The 17,219-nt window shown below is 45.7% G+C and overlaps 1 protein-coding gene across 1 annotated transcript in view; it reads right to left on the minus strand.

Moving 5' to 3' along the window:
* Positions 1-17,219, minus strand: part of LOC121289681 (protein CC2D2B-like) — a 365,202-nt gene that overhangs the window by 317,801 nt on the left and 30,182 nt on the right. The window contains exon 4 of the mRNA XM_041209305.1: positions 16,942-17,151. Within this exon, the coding sequence (XP_041065239.1) occupies positions 16,942-17,151 (210 nt within the window). The remainder of the gene's footprint in view (positions 1-16,941; positions 17,152-17,219) is intronic.

Raw genomic sequence — 17,219 nt, forward strand, 5'->3', positions numbered from 1 at the left:
GAATGCAAAAATACAACACTGTTTCTTCCACAATAAATAAATGTCCCTTATCCCCTGTAACCATCAATGTGTGCCAACCATGAGGCATGCCAGTACATTTAGCTCTCTAACTAAGCTAGTCTCAACAAATAACAATGACATACTTGAAGTGAAACCAGTGTAATGTAAAATACTTTCAAGTGAAATTTAAATTTGAAAATCACCCATGCCACCTTTGTGGCACTCAATAAGTCTTATGTTAATGGCAATGGAGTTTGGCAGGAAAGTTGTGGCCGTGATGCAGAGACCCCTGTTTGTTCTTTGACAGCTTGACGGTTCCTTGACAGCTTGATAGTTCCAATGAGTTTATGCAATTTTTACACACAATCATGTTTACTTTTAACAATCTCAAAGGGTGCCTTACCTCTCCCAAAAAATGCCTTGCCTCCCCTTGGTCCTGGGACCAGATCCAAAGGGGTACATTACCTCTCCAAAAGGGTACCCTGGCAACCTAAACGAATTCACCAAGTTCAGACCTCCACTTGGAAAAACTCAGCAGGTCTGGCAGCATCGGCGGAGAAGAAAAGAGTTGACTTTTCGAGTCCTCATGACCCTTCGACAGAACAGTTCTGTCGAAGGGTCATGAGGACTCGAAACGTCAACTCTTTTCTTCTCCGCCGATGCTGCCAGACCTGCTGAGTTTTTCCAGGTAATTCTGTTTTTGTTTTGGATTTCCAGCATCCGCAGTTTTTTTGTTTTTATCAGACCTCCACTTACCTGGTCTAATCTGCACACTCCAGGTTTCACACTCCTAATCTACCAAAATCCCAATTCAGCAGAGACAGTTTGTGATTTAAATGGCCTGATGCCTCTGTAAACCATGTGCGCACAAACCCTGACCTGACTCCACTCCTGCCCCATGAAAATGGAACATGTCGTGTCCAGGGGCAGGACTTAGAATTTTTGGCCATTTCTGGGTCATTGTTTGCAACTTGAAATGAAATTGCTTATCCAAGAAACAAAAGGTGGATCTTATTTGAGATGGCCGTTACATAAGAGATATAGCGCAGAAACAAGCCATTTAGCCCAACAAGTATATGCTGCTGTTTATGCACCACACAATCCTCCTCTCACACTTATTTTTTTAACTCAGTCAACATCTATTCTTGTCTTCTACATGTTTTTCCACTTCCTCCTTAAATGCACCTATGCACGTTGCCTCAATTACTCCTTGTGGTACGGAGTTCTACATTCTGACCACTCTCTGAGTAAAGATGTTTCTGCTGATTTCCTGTTGGATTTATTAGTGACTACCTTATATTTATGACCACTAGTTTTGTTTCCCCCCTCAAGTGGAAACATTTTCTTTCCATCTACCCTATCAAGCTGTTTCATAGCTTTAAAGAACTCCATCAGGTCACCCCTCTGCATTCCCTTTTCAGAGAAACAAGCGCCAGTTCAACCCTTCCTGATAAGTATAACCTCTCAATTATGATATCATTCCAGTAAATCTTTTTTATACTTTCTCCAGACCCTCTAAATCATTTTTATAATAATGGAGATCAGAATAGCTCTCCAAGGTCTAACTAAGGTTCCAAACAAGTTTGGGGTAACTTCTCTGCTTTTTAACTCTGTCCCTCTAGAAATTAACCACAATGCTTTGTTTACTTTTGTACTACCTCACACTTTACTGATACTGAAATTCATTTGTCAATTGTAAGTCCACTGTGTAAGTTTATAAATGTCTTCCTGCATTTTGTCGCAATCTTCTGTAACAACTACACCCACCAATCTGGTATTTTCGACAAACAAAAGTGATCCCAGCACCTATCCTAATGGTACACCACTTTCCATCTTTTGCCAGTCTGAGTAACAACTTTTAAACCCTTAGATAAAAACAAAAAAACTGCGGATGCTGGAAATCCAAAACAAAAACAGAATTACCTGGAAAAACTCAGCAGGTCTGGCAGCATCGGCGGAGAAGAAAAGAGTTGACGTTTCGAGTCCTCATGACCCTTCGACAGAACTTGAGTTCGAGTCCAGGAAAGAGCTGAAATATAAGCTGGTTTAAGGTGTGTGTGTGGGGGGCGGAGAGATAGAGAGACAGAGAGGTGGAGGGGGGGGGTGTGGTTGTAGGGACAAACAAGCAGTGATAGAAGCAGATCATCAAAAGATGTCAACGACAATAGTACAATAGAACACATAGGTGTTAAAGTTAAAGTTGGTGATATTATCTAAACGAATGTGCTAATTAAGAATGGATGGTAGGGCACTCAAGGTATAGCACTAGTGGGTTTTTTTTTATAATGGAAATAGGTGGGAAAAGGAAAATCTTTATAATTTATTGAAAAAAAAAGGAAGGGGGAAACAGAAAGGGGGTGGGGATGGGGGAGGGAGCTCACGACCTAAAGTTGTTGAATTCAATATTCAGTCCGGAAGACTGTAAAGTCCCTAGTCGGAAGATGAGGTGTTGTTCCTCCAGTTTGCGTGGGGCTTCACTGGAACAATGCAGCAAGCCAAGGACAGACATGTGGGCAAGAGAGCAGGGTGGAGTGTTAAAATGGCAAGCGACAGGGAGGTTTGGGTCATTCTTGCGGACAGACCGCAGGTGTTCTGCAAAGCGGTCGCCCAGTTTACGTTTGGTCTCTCCAATGTAGAGGAGACCACATTGGGAGCAACGAATGCAGTAGACTAAGTTGGGGGAAATGCAAGTGAAATGCTGCTTCACTTGAAAGGAGTGTTTGGGTCCTTGGACGGTGAGGAGAGAGGAAGTGAAGGGGCAGGTGTTGCATCTTTTGCGTGGGCATGGGGTTGTGCCATAGGAGGGGGTTGAGGAGTAGGGGGTGATGGAGGAGTGGACCAGGGTGTCCCGGAGGGAGCGATCCCTACGGAATGCCGATAAGGGGGGTGAAGGGAAGATGTGTTTGGTGGTGGCATCATGCTGGAGTTGGCGGAAATGGCGGAGGATGATCCTTTGAATGCGGAGGCTGGTGGGGTGATAAGTGAGGACAAGGGGGACCCTATCATGTTTCTGGGAGGGAGGAGAAGGCGTGAGGGCGGATGTGCGGGAGATGGGCCAGACACGGTTGAGGGCCCTGTCAACGACCGTGGGTGGAAAACCTCGGTTAAGGAAGAAGGAGGACATGTCAGAGGAACTGTTTTTGAATGTAGCATCATCAGAACAGATGCGACGGAGGCGAAGGAACTGAGAGAATGGGATGGAGTCCTTACAGGAAGTGGGGTGTGAGGAGCTGTAGTCGAGATAGCTGTGGGAGTCGGTGGGTTTGTAATGGATATTGGTGAACAGTCTATCACCAGAGATTGAGACAGAGAGGTCAAGGAAGGGAAGGGAAGTGTCAGAGATGGACCACATGAAAATGATGGAGGGGTGGAGATTGGAAGCAAAATTAATAAATTTTTCCAAGTCCTGACGAGAGCATGAAGCAGCACCGAAGTAATCATCGACGTACCGGAGAAAGAGTTGTGGATGGGGGCCGGAGTAGGACTGCAACAAGGAATGTTCCACATACCCCATAAAGAGACAGGCATAGCTGGGGCCCATGCAGGTACCCATAGCCACACCTTTTATTTGGAGGAAGTGAGAGGAGTTGAAGGAGAAATTGTTCAGCGTGAGAACGAGTTCAGCCAGACGGAGGAGAGTAGTGGTGGATGGGGATTGTTCGGGCCTCTGTTCGAGGAAGAAGCTAACTTTTAAACCCTACTCTTCGTTTTCTGTTTGTAGCCTGCTTGCCATCCATTCTCCTACTTATCGTTTTACTCCACATATTCTGACTTTAAGTTATGAGTCTATTATATGATACCTTATCGAACATCTTTTGAAAATCCAAATACATTACTACCCTTGTTCACTTTTCCTGTTTACTTCTTCAATGAATTTAATTGAAGCTAGTCAAGCATGACCTTCCCTTTTGAAACTTGTAGCATTTATATGGCACAAATGTGATCCACCACTTTAAACCTGGATGTTATTTAGGTCCTGCTATATATAGGCTGGCATGGGTTGCTTCATTATTGGAAGAATTATGAATGAAACTGAACATTGCAGAATTAGAACTTTCTGATTCCTGACCATATGATGGAGGAAAGGTCATTTATGAAGTAGCTGAAGATGGGTTAGGACAAGGACCCTGAGGAACTCATATAGTGTTGTCTCAGGCCTTATGATGACTGGCCTCCAACAACTTCAACCATGTTCTTTTACGTCATGTATGATTCCAGATACTGGAACATCTTCTTATTCTTGGCACGGCATCTCACTTGCACATCATAATGCTTCTGAAATATTCTAATTTCAGATGCATTATGGTTTGAATTCAATCAAATTACTCCTAAATTTAGATAAACGCCACTCTTTCTTGAGACAATTTAAGTCAAAATGGTCAACAGTAGAAACTTTCTTGGATAACCATTAAAAGCAATGGAATATAATTAACATACTGCTGTAGTCATATTTAGCACAAGAAGTTTAATGGGTATACCTATATAAAGCAGTGTGATTATTTCTCATTGCTTCCTTGGCACTTTCCTTCAAATCAGACAACTATTCTTGTACATCAGTTCAGGTTTGTTGAGTGGCAGACGTTATGTCAAACTAAAACAACCACCTCTCATGTCTCCTGGACAAACTGGAGGGGAATATTAATTGCTTCAAGAAAGTCAGGGAGGGTCGGACAGGGGAGTTAAATTGTCAAATTCATGAAACCTAACCCCAAACCATCACAAAAACATCTGCTTCTGCTATAAACGTGGAGGATATAGGGGTATCTGAGTAGCCTGCTCTGCAGAGGCAGTCCATAATTATAATACATAAATGAAGCTCCTTTCCTGAAATTTTGAAATTAATGCCTCTTTCATTGGTTCAGGAAACTAGCCAGCAAAACAGAAGCAAAATTGAGCTGCATTTCATGGGGGCTGATTAGGGGTCAGGAGTCCCGATATGAAGAAATTCTCAGCGCTCAACAGCTGTTTTCTCAGTTCCTCTGGGAAACCATATGGTATGATTACTTAGTTTCATACCCTTACGCCCTCACCTCAATGAATTTCGGGCTCGGCATGATACTGAACTCTTCTTCCGCCGTCTTCGTCTCCGGGCTCACTTCTTTGGGCAGGAGTCCTCTCCCAGTTCAACGGATCCTTTTACCCATCTTCAATATTCTCCCTCCACCTGGACCCCTCCCTCTGGATTCTTACCTTCTCTCGATCTTTTCATTGAGAACTGTCGGCGCGACATTAGTCGTCTCAATTTCTCTGCTCCTCTCACCCATTCTAACCTGTCTCTCTCTGAACTTACTGCACTCCATTCTCTCAGGTCCAACCCTGACATTGTCATCAAACCCGCTGACAAGGGTGGTGCTGTTGTTGTCTGGCGCACTGACCTCTACCACGCGGAGGCTGAGCGTCAACTCGCAGACACTTCCTCCTACCTCTCCCTGGACCATGACCCCACCACTGAACATCAAGCCACTGTTTCCAGGACTGTCACTGACCTCATCTCCTCTGGGGATCTCCCTCCCACAGCTTCCAACCTGATAGTCGCCCAACCTCGGACGGCCCGCTTCTATCTCCTACCCAAAATCCACAAACAGAACTGCCCCGGTAGACCGATCGTCTCAGCTTGCTCCTGCCCCACAGAACTCATTTCTCGTTATCTTGACTCCCTTCTCTCTCCCCTTGTCCAGTCCCTTCCCACCTACATCCGTGATTCCTCTGACACCTTACGTCACATCAACAATTTCCAGTTCCCTGGCCCCTACCGCTTCCTCTTCACCATGGACGTCCAATCCCTCTACACCTCCATCCCCCACCAGGATGGTCTGAGGGCCCTTAGCTTCTTCCTCGAACAGAGGCCCGAACAATCCCCATCCACCACTACTCTCCTCCGTCTGGCTGAACTTGTTCTCACGCTGAACAATTTCTCCTTCAACTCCTCTCACTTCCTCCAAATAAAAGGTGTGGCTATGGGTACCCGCATGGGCCCCAGCTATGCCTGTCTCTTTATGGGGTATGTGGAACATTCCTTGTTGCAGTCCTACTCCGGCCCCCTTCCACAACTCTTTCTCCGGTACATCGATGATTACTTTGGTGCTGCTTCATGCTCTCGTCAGGACTTGGAAAAATTTATTAATTTTGCTTCCAATCTCCACCCCTCCATCATTTTCACGTGGTCCATCTCTGACACTTCCCTTCCCTTCCTTGACCTCTCTGTCTCAATCTCTGGTGATAGACTGTCCACCAATATCCATTACAAACCCACCGACACCCACAGCTATCTCGACTACAGCTCCTCACACCCCACTTCCTGTAAGGACTCCATCCTATTCTCTCAGTTCCTTCGCTTCCGTCGCATCTGTTCCGATGATGCTACATTCAAAAACAGTTCCTCTGACATGTCCTCCTTCTTCCTTAACCGAGGTTTTCCACCCACGGTCGTTGACAGGGCCCTCAACCGTGTCTGGCCCATCTCCCGCGCATCCGCCCTCACTCCTTCTCCTCCCTCCCAGAAACATGATAGGGTCCCCCTTGTCCTCACTTATCACCCCACCAGCCTCCGCATTCAAAGGATCATCCTCCGCCATTTCCGCCAACTCCAGCATGATGCCACTACCAAACACATCTTCCCTTCACCCCCCTTATCGGCATTCCGTAGGGATCGCTCCCTCCGGGACACCCTGGTCCACTCCTCCATCACCCCCTACTCCTCAACCCCCTCCTATGGCACAACCCCTTGCCCACGCAAAAGATGCAACACCTGCCCCTTCACTTCCTCTCTCCTCACCGTCCAAGGACCCAAACACTCCTTTCAAGTGAAGCAGCATTTCACTTGCATTTCCCCCAACTTAGTCTACTGCATTCGTTGCTCCCAATGTGGTCTCCTCTACATTGGAGAGACCAAACGTAAACTGGGCGACCGCTTTGCAGAACACCTGCGGTCTGTCCGCAAGAATGACCCAAACCTCCCTGTCGCTTGCCATTTTAACACTCCACCCTGCTCTCTTGCCCACATGTCTGTCCTTGGCTTGCTGCATTGTTCCAGTGAAGCCCAACGCAAACTGGAGGAACAACACCTCATCTTCCGACTAGGGACTTTACAGCCTTCCGGACTGAATATTGAATTCAACAACTTTAGGTCGTGAGTCCCCTCCCCCATCCCCACCCCCTTTCTGTTTCCCCCTTCTTTTTTTTCCCAATAAATTATAAAGATTTTCCTTTTCCCACCTATTTCCATTATATAAAATAAAAAAAACCCACTAGAGCTATACCTTGAGTGCCCTACCATCCATTCTTAATTAGCACATTCGTTTAGATAATATCACCAACTTTAACTTTAACACCTATGTGTTCTATTGTACTATTGTTGTTGACATCTTTTGATGATCTGCTTCTATCACTGCTTGTTTGTCGCTACAACCACACCAACCCCCTCCACCTCTCTGTCTCTCTATCTCTCCGCCCCCCACACACACACCTTAAACCAGCTTATATTTCAGCTCTTTCCTGGACTCGAACTCAAGTTCTGTCGAAGGGTCATGAGGACTCGAAACGTCAACTCTTTTCTTCTCTGCCGATGCTGCCAGACCTGCTGAGTTTTTCCAGGTAATTCTGTTTTTGTTTTGGATTTCCAGCATCCGCAGTTTTTTTGTTTTTATATCTGGTATGATTACTTGTTGTGAGAGAATTAATTGAACAGTTTGGAGTGTTCATACGAAGAACATCAGGATAGATGCGGTCACAGCAGCTTTTGATTAGACTTCTGATGAGGAAGTCAATCAACACCCACAGCAGCAAGAGTGTGCCTTGGAGATGCAGGTGGACAAGAGAGGGGAGCTACAGTGGAGTACCAAATGTGAAAGAGGCACTACCCATCCAACTTGGTCTACAGACAGAGATTCATCTTCCTTGATCTCTCAGAAAAGTAATGCAGATGAAGACTCATACTATCACTGATTGCAGACATAGCGAGCCTCTGAGAGAAAGACCTGCTGCAGGCAATATATTACTGGTAGCTCTGAAAATCACCACCACAGTCAAATTTTTTGCCTCTGGTAACTTCCAGGGCCCTCCCAGACATAGCAGGATCTTGCACTCAGATGTATATAAATGCGTAAGACAGGTAACTGTTAAAAGACTCCACAAGCAGATTCTTACCATGTGATGTACTCTGCAGAAAGCATCCTCCTCGCTTTGAGGGACTACCAGAGAGACAGAAAAACTTTCCTGCAATGGCAAAACTCACAATGAACAGGCACCTGGTGTGTCTCTAGCTGGCTTCCCACAGATTCAGTGTGTCATTGATTACATACATGCAGCAGTCCAAGCACTGTCAGATCAACCAAGAACATTCGTCAACCGCAAGGAATTTCATTCCATCAATTTCAGCTGGTGTGAAACCAGAAGAAAAGGTTCATGCAAGTCTGCACCAGATGCCCTGGGAGCTGCCATACTGTCTCCATGTTGTAGCAGTCCAACATCCAGCCTTGATGAGTGGCCGTTAGGTGCCAAATGATATTCCCTTCAAACCTGATGAAACACTTCTGTGAAACTCTACCAATGAACCCCAGGACTGCTACAAGGCAAGCCAAACGACAACCAGATGTGTTATCAAGGAAGCAATCGATTAGCTTAATATGTGTTGAAATGCCTGGTCAGGTAGGATGGTGTGCTTTATTATTCGCCAGCAATAATTGTGATATGCTGTATTCTGCACAATACAGCACAGCAGCCAAGACTAAATGTGCAGGAGGAACAAGCCACTCAATATTTTTCATCTGATGAAGATTCCAATGCAGAGTAGAACAAAATGGAGGAGAAAGATGAAGATGGGACCCCACTGCCAGACCAGCTGATCCCATTGCTGCTCTAGCTGCCAGGGATACCTTAATGGCTCGAAGATTGAGTCAGTCACTCACATTGTATCAAATAAATATATTATCCCTGATTCCACCACCACAGACACAAAGTAGTCCTGTAACCAACCATATATCCAATGTATGTGCATCTTTTGGTCTCAATTAATTCATGTCCTCGCATTAATCATCAAGCAAATGAAGGCCTGAACTCTCACTCGTCAGGCAAGAATGGTGAACACTGGAAAGTGGTGCAAATTAATACATTTTATATGAATAAATAAATGAAATTTCTGAACATACTTTCAAAAACAGGCATGTGAATTCCTTGGATGAACTACTTTTCTCCTTTCCTAACCCTCCTAAAAGGTGCAAACCCTGTGGCTTCCATAGAGCAGAGGAAGGCTGCTCTGACTTCTGGAATGCTTTTAGCCAATGATCTCTGGGTATTGGAGCCAGTGAAGGCTCAACAATAGACTGGGCAAGTTGTAGAAACTCCTTGCATAAGGTGGCCATGGCACAGTACTGGTGGAAGTGCTCACAGCCCCGTGCAATGTCTTTATTAAGATTTGGACCAGTATCCATCATGGTTCAAGCTAACAGCGCATCCTTGCAGTGCAAGTTAGGAGAATGCCTACACCTGAGCTGAGAGCACAGCATGCAGTCCAGTGGCCGAAGCTGCCGTCAAACGGTCAGTTAGAGTGGGGTGAAGATGGGTGTGGTTTTGGACAGCCAATGAGTGCACAACACACTGGTCATCCAAGTGATGGCCAGCACTCTCTGGCATGCGTGAAGGGGCTTCAGACTTAACCATATGCTAACCCACATGTCTCTCTTTCATCCTGCAGGAGGAGAATATTAGGATCATGGAGCCCATGACATCACCCCTTGACATTCAATGGCATTATCATCACTGAATCCCACACTATCAATATCCTAGGGGTTACCATTGACCAGGAACTGAACTGGACGAGCCATATAAATACTGTGGCTACAAGAGCAGGTCAGTGGTTAGGAATCCTGTGACAAGTAACTCACCTCCTTACTCCCCAAAGCCTATCCATCATCTACAAGGCACAAGTTAGGAGTGTAATGGAATACTCTCCATATGCCTGGATGAATGCAGCTCCAATACTCAAGAAGCTTGACACCATCCAGGACAAAGCAGCCCACTTGATTGGCATCCCGTCCACAAACATTCGCTCCCTCTACCACCAATAAACAGTGGCAGCAGTGTGTACCATCTACAAGATGCACTGCAGAAACTCACCAAGGCTCCTTAAGCAACACCTTCCAAACCCACGACCGCTACCATCTAGAAGGATAAGGGCAACAGCTACATAGGAACATCACAACCAGGAAGTTCCCCTCCAAGTTGCTCACCATAGTGACTTGGAAATATATCGCCGTTCCTTCACTGTCGCTGGGTCAAAATCCTGGAACTCCTTCCCTAACAGCTCTGTGAGTATACCTACATGACAGGACTGCGGATTCAAGCAGGAAGCTCACCACCACCTTCTCAAGGGCAACTAGGGATGGGCAATAATGCTGGCCTAGCCAGCGAAGCCCACACCCTGTAAATGAATTTTTAAAAATGGAGCCTGGTGATCTAACGGTATGCCTCAAGGCTTACAGAGACAGAGAAGAAAAGTGCAACGGAGGCGCCTGGCTCGGCAAAGGGAGGAGCACCTCTCTCAAGATGAAGGGGTAACAGGGCCTGCTGCGCATGGAGCTGAAGACCCATAGAGAGCTGTCGCTCATAGGAGCTTCACTAGACCAAGGACCTTTCGACAGCGCTTGTTGTTCCTGCAGATGATTGAGAACCAGTGTCACCGAAGACTAAGCATGTCTAGGGAACTGGTCGATCACCAATTCAACCTGCAGCAGAATTTGGCGCCATGGAGACCATCACAGATGCTGAAGAGATGGGGGGCCAGCCCCACCTCAAAGGTGCTGAGAACATACAGAGAGAATGGTGGAACACTGTGAGGCCTGCCCACAGCATTCTGGCAGTAATGCCAAGCACCGTCGAAGTGCAGGCATCACCAATGTGTTCAGTGAGTGTGAAGTCAGACCGTCACTTTAGTCTGAAGGTTAAACACTGCACAGGGAACAGGCCCTGGGCGGAGACACCTGCCTTTATCTTGTACAAGAGCCAAGGTTTCATATATGAGTGACATGAACACTGCTCATCATAACAAGGAGCCATAGGCAAGGAGGCATTCTTGGCAGTTTATTTACAATAGTGAACACTATGTATAAGAGATTAACACCAGTGTCCAAGCTGGTCAACTACATCTGCCTAACCTTCCTAACCCTGTCTCCATGTCTTGGTGCTCCCCTGACATCCGTAGTGGAGGTGAGGGAGCCTGCTGACTGCTGTGCCCTGTCTGTGATAACCTTGGCCTGAGTCCTCTGGAGGGCCAAGACCTGGAGGGCCCCAGCCTGCTTTCAGGGTCCTGTTGTGTGTCAGTGGCACCCTCCTCAGCCTGTGGAGCTGGAGCTGCTGGGGTCGCAGGAAGGAGGCATTCAGATGGGCTCCCGAAGTCATCTGGATGCATGGCCCTGGAGTGTGCAACTGGTGGTTTTCTTCATTATGGGTGTCTGACGAATCCCGGATGACTCCTTGAGTGAGATCGAGCTTCCCTGCACCCTTTTCACATTGACACTGTTGGAAGCCAACTATGGCGTCAGCGTTGGAGTTCAACCCATGCAGCACCAATGTCCTGCAGTCGCCATCCTACCATCATTGACCTTGGTGCGTTGGCATGCTGGCGCTATCACCTCAGACTAAACGCGATGGACTCCTCCATTGTGCCTTGCAATCTGAGGAGTGCAGTGGACATCCCTACCTGATGTTCCTGAACATGCCTTTGCAGCTCCAGCAACTGAGTTATGACAGAGTCCAGAGGCTCTTCATCTGACTCGGACTCAGCAGATTTCTGGCCTCCAGCGGTCCTCTGAGTGCCGGAAACCTGGTAAGTCCCCGCCTCCGCCTGCAGTGGATCAGACAGTGCCATGTGTTATCCAGATTGTGACCCTGAGGCTACTCTAGAACTAGGTCCCACCAAGGTGTGTGTCTCTGCGCTGGTGTAGGGTGTGGGTGAGCGCGGTGACTGGCATTGAATTAGGATGTCATCAGATTCTCCTTCTGAAGTGTCTTCTAGGCTTGAGTTAAGGACCTGGCTTGTGGGCACTCTTGGCCTGCGAAAGCAAGGAGAGCTAATTAGTACATGGCAGGGGACTGCGGAAGAGGGGAACTCATTCACAGCATGGTTGTCTGATGGATGTTGCACTGCTGGATCCTCACTTAGTTGAGCACCGCCAACCTCACTGTCAGCATAGCAATGGTCCAGATCACTGCCAGCTACTGGATGACTCTATTTTCAAAGTCTGTGAGGATCTCGATGTCGGGCATTCCTCCACCCATCTGCGACCTCTCCCTTTTGTTGTTTGCCAGCTTGTCCTGCATGAATACAGGTGGAGAGAGTGTAAGCAGGATGCCTACTGGGCCAGATGAGGAGGATGCCTGGCATGTGTGAGTGGTGAGTGATGCCATGGACAGGATGAGGATACAATTGCATGACAGATGAAGGTATGTGTGAGAGAGTGAATGATAATGTCCTTTGAACTGACAGTAAGTGAAATCCCTGGTCAACTACATCTTCCTAACCTTCCTAACCCTGTCTCCATGTCTTGCTGCTCCCCTGAGGATCTTCAGATTCTGGGAAAGAATGCGAGGAGAAGACAGCAACTTTTGGCCTCATGATTCATCGATGCCTCCCTGGAGATTCTCCTACAAGTGGTCCTGGAAAGGCGGGCTGTCCTCTTTCCAAGGGATGGGAGCAGGAGGCCTTCCTGTCTGACCATGGCAGCATGGGAGGAGGTCACCAGAGTGGTCAGCACCCTTAAGGTCCAAAGGAGGGCCGCCCTACAGTGCAGAAAGTGGAAGAATGATCTCATCTGTTCCACTAGGACAAGTCAAACTTCTACACACTGCAAACTCACACTCTCTTAAGTCTAAGGGTTAGAATGCACAGGGATGTCACACATGATCAGCAGATAGGATGTTAGCTCTGATTTTTTTTTGTATTCTTTATGGGACATGGACGTCGCTGGCTATGCCAGCATTTTTTTTGCCCATCCTTAATTGTCCTTGTTAAGGTGGCAGTGAGTTGCCTTCCTAAACAGCTGCACTCCATGTGGTGTTAGGGAGGGAGTTCCAGGATTGTGACCCAGCAACAGTGAAGGGACATCAATGCATTTCCAAGTCAGCAAAGTGTGTGGCTTGGAGGGGAACTTACAGGTGGTAGTGCTCCCTTGCATCTGCTGCCCCTGTCCTTCTAGGCAGTGGAGATTGCAAGTTTAGAAGTTGCTATCATAGAGCTTTGGTTAGTTCCTGCAATGCATCTTGTAGATGGTTCACACTGCTGCCACTCTGTGTTAGTGTGGAGGGAGTGGATGTTGAAGGTGGTGGATGGGTTGCTAATGAAGCGGGCTGCTTGGTCCTGGATGGTGTCAAGCTTCTTCATTGTTGTTAAAGCTGCACTCATCCTGGCAAGTGGAGAGTATTCCATCACACTCCTCACTTGTGCCTCGTAGATGGATGATGGACAAGCTTTGGGGAGTCAGGCAGTGAGTTGCTCTCTGCAGAATTATCAGCCACTGATCTGCTCTTTCAAGCGCAGTGCTCACATTCAATCCATCTGTCTATATGCAGGAGAAGATAGTGCACAACAGGAGGGCGAGAGAGAAGATGGGAGATGAAACCCCGGAGCTGAGGAATTATATTCAATTTGGGCAGCAGATTACAGAGCTAGCAAGGGAGGATGCAGACAGAGGAGATGTCAGTGCCGAGGTCGAGGTCAGCCTCCCCTAAAAATCCAGTGAGGAAGCGTCAATTATACAGAGACAACATTCGGACAATGACTATGAGTGATGTGTGTAATCTTTGAGCCAGCTTAGAAGCTACTCATTCTCTTTTTTTCCGTTCTGTGGAGGGATTTTTCCACTCCCCTTGTGATGGGTTAAAGGGCAGGCGGTGGGGGGAGGCAATGCAGAAGCTGAAAAATCAGTTTTCTGCTGGTGTAAAATGACAGCGGGAGTTTGTGCTCCCGCCCACCAGAGGTCGGCATGAAACTGATTTGCATCCCGTTAATGGGATTGAGATGAAGGCCCAGCTAGAACTGAGTTCTGAAGAAGAGTCTTACGGACTCAAAACATTAACTCTATTTTTCTCTCCGCAGATGCTGTTAGACCTGCTGAGTTTTTCCAGCATTTTTTGTTTTTGTTGTTAGCCCATTCATGTGTTGTATATTCTATGTAATCCTACCTCTACGCAAGATATCAGTAATGTCTTGAAAGGTCAGAGTAAATCTAGCTATCATGCTATTTATGCCAGCAGAAATGTTGGCATCCATTGTTTGCACAGCCATGTCAAGTGTGCAGAGACTGATCCATCACTGCAATTCAAGTTCCACAGCAGAGAACGCTTTATCCATTGAAGAAATCCTTGCAATGACCTGTGATATCAATCCACAAATGAAATGAACAACACCAGACTGCCAGTACTTCCCAAATTTGCTGCTGATCCTCTATCCTTTCCTTTTTCATTGACTGTCCCCCAACCCCACCCCCAGGTTCAGGATCTCTGCCCAGGTAAGCAGAACTTGAACGCTGCCTTCTGATGCAGCCATTCTTACCACTGATCTCTGCTCATGTCCACTCTTGAACTGTGATTCAACATGTAACTAACGTAATGCACCAAAGTGTTCACATCTCCTCTAGTGTCTGATAAGCATGTGTCCTGTGGTGGTGTGCCTGCAGAAGGAATCAGCTCCTCTGAGGAAACATCATCTGCAAAGGAGATAGACTGCTGTGATGGCCCAGGAGAAGAGATGGATATAATTTAGTCATAAGAATGTATACATGTTGAAATTTGCATGTTAAGGTAATCATATTTTATGTGGTCCTGAAATTATCAACAGACTTTGTTTTGCATGAGATCTGGGTTGCAGATATTTAACGTCATCATGTAGCAGTAAAGTCTGAGTCTCCCCATTTCCAATGCTTAGGCACATTGATAGCCCAATTATTTCCAGGGTCTCCAGCTCTGCAGATGCTAATTGAAGGATTTGTTGTGGCTACTTCTGGTCCTCTCCCCTTTCCTTGTATTTTGTGCTGTTTTCTCCTGAAAGTTGGCACAACAATCCTATGAGTGTTTGTAAGGCATTTGTGCATCTAATGGATGCAGTGTTTTCGATGAGGGTGACTTATTAGCAGTTGCAAGATGAGTGGCACTGACAAGCTTTGGAGAACATGTTAATAGTACCATCTTCACAAACTGGTATCAAATTTCATACAGATTATGGTGAGTCGCAGTGGAGGATGGAGAAAGGGGGAGGTGAGGAGGTACATTGAAATGGAACAATGAGTGCTGATGGAACTTATGTGGGTGTGAGGAGTTAAGTGATGGAATATGCTTGGCAAAACAAAATTAAGAGTCTATACAATATAGAATGTAGGTGAATCTGCAACTGTACTCACTTTTCCTGTTTTGGTTAGGTCATTAAACTGCTTCCTGCACTGTATCCAGGTAAAAAACACTACAGCCCTTCTGCTCATCCCTAGCCACATTTTCTTCATCAAGGCAGCAGTTTTTTTTCTTGTCATTACTAGAGAATAGGACCTGTTCATTACATAAGGTTGTAAATGCACTGGAGAGGGTATGTGCAGAGATTTACGAGGATGTTGTTAGGACAGTGAGGAAAGATTGGATATGCTGAGGTTGTTCTCCTTGGAACAGAGGAGGCTGAGGAGAGATTTGTTTGAGATGTACAAAATTGTGAGGGGCATGGATAGACTGAATGGGAAGGGCCCATTTACCTTAGTGGAGAGGGCAGTAACTAAGAGGCATAGATTTAAAGTGATTGGTAGAAGGTTTAGAGGGAAGATGAGGAAATAATTTTCTACCCAGAGGATTGTGGGGGTCTGGAACTCGCTGCCTGAAAGGGTAGTAGAGGCAGAAACCCTCAACTGATTTAAAAGGTCTCTGGATATGCACCTCAAGTGCCATAACCTGCAGGGCGACAGACCAAATGCTGGAAAGTGGGATTGGGCTGGGTGGCTCATTTTTCAGCTGGCACAGACACGATGGGCTAAGTGGCCTTCTTCTGTGCCATGAACTTTCTATGATTTTATGATCCTTCCTAGCATCTCACTGCACCTAGCTGTACATCAAAAGAAGTCTATTTAAACTGGGATGTATCTTTGCCCTTCCTGACTCCATCTCAAAATATTTTTTGTTGCTGCAATATTCTCAACTCCTCCAAATTGCATCTGTGTGTTGCCCCTTTAAACAGTCAAGATGAAATCATGTTATACAGGCGTACATCATGCCCACTCTCATATAATGGAGACAGGAAACCTATAACTAAAATTATAAGACTTCTTGTTGAAATCTGACATTCCCATACGTCTCATAATTTTTTGTGCTTCACTCCCGTTATCGTTCCCCACACAGATATCACCTCTCTGTTAATATTGACTCCATTATTCATATGTTGTCTGCTTTTCAGAACTATACAGGTAATTTCACGTACCCTATCTACCATCAAAAAATCACCTCCATTGAGTGGGCCTTCCTATTCCTTGATCCATGCTACAACTGGTGCACATCATATCTGAATTAATTTTGTATTCTTTATAGTGCTTTTGGCCTATTAGAGTGCTCTTCAACGAATCACTATTACTGCAGATGTATCCCAATTGGCGGCATATTTGTGCCTATATTGGAAAATATCCAGCTTCTAAGAACTCGATTGAGTCAACTTGAGTTGCTATGATAATACTAATAATTTAAGAAAAGTGTAGCTTTCACGCAATACATAATTTGTTAATAACAAATTAAGCCTCTTAGAATCACAAAGTTCTAAATACAATAATAAGTGTTATTACCAGGATTTTGCGATATTTTTCCCAAATTTATTTCAATAATTATAAAATGTATTAGGTTACAGTCCTTCCCAAGGTTAATTTCAATGCTCTGCAGCAAAATATATTAAATAGCTCAAATTAGTTGCATAATATAATCACTTACTTTTTCTATTAAGAGCTGGCTGACGTTTTTCTTTTGCCTCTCTTGATAATTGTTATAAAGCTGCATAAGCTTCGCTGCCAGAACATGTTCTCTGCTAAATAAAGGATGGTGAACAAAACGCAAATTTGCAATATTTATATCCAGCTGGTAGATTTGAGAAATCGCCCCAAAATGACCGTCAATAGCTTTTGCTGGTTCGCTCACTATTGCCTATAGAGACATGAGAACACAAAACAGTAGTCTGAAGACTCAAGAATGCTAAACATAAAGGTAATGTT

Source organism: Carcharodon carcharias, chromosome 17 (assembly GCF_017639515.1).
Source record: "Carcharodon carcharias isolate sCarCar2 chromosome 17, sCarCar2.pri, whole genome shotgun sequence".
In the NCBI taxonomy this organism is placed as follows: Eukaryota; Metazoa; Chordata; class Chondrichthyes; order Lamniformes; family Lamnidae; genus Carcharodon; species Carcharodon carcharias.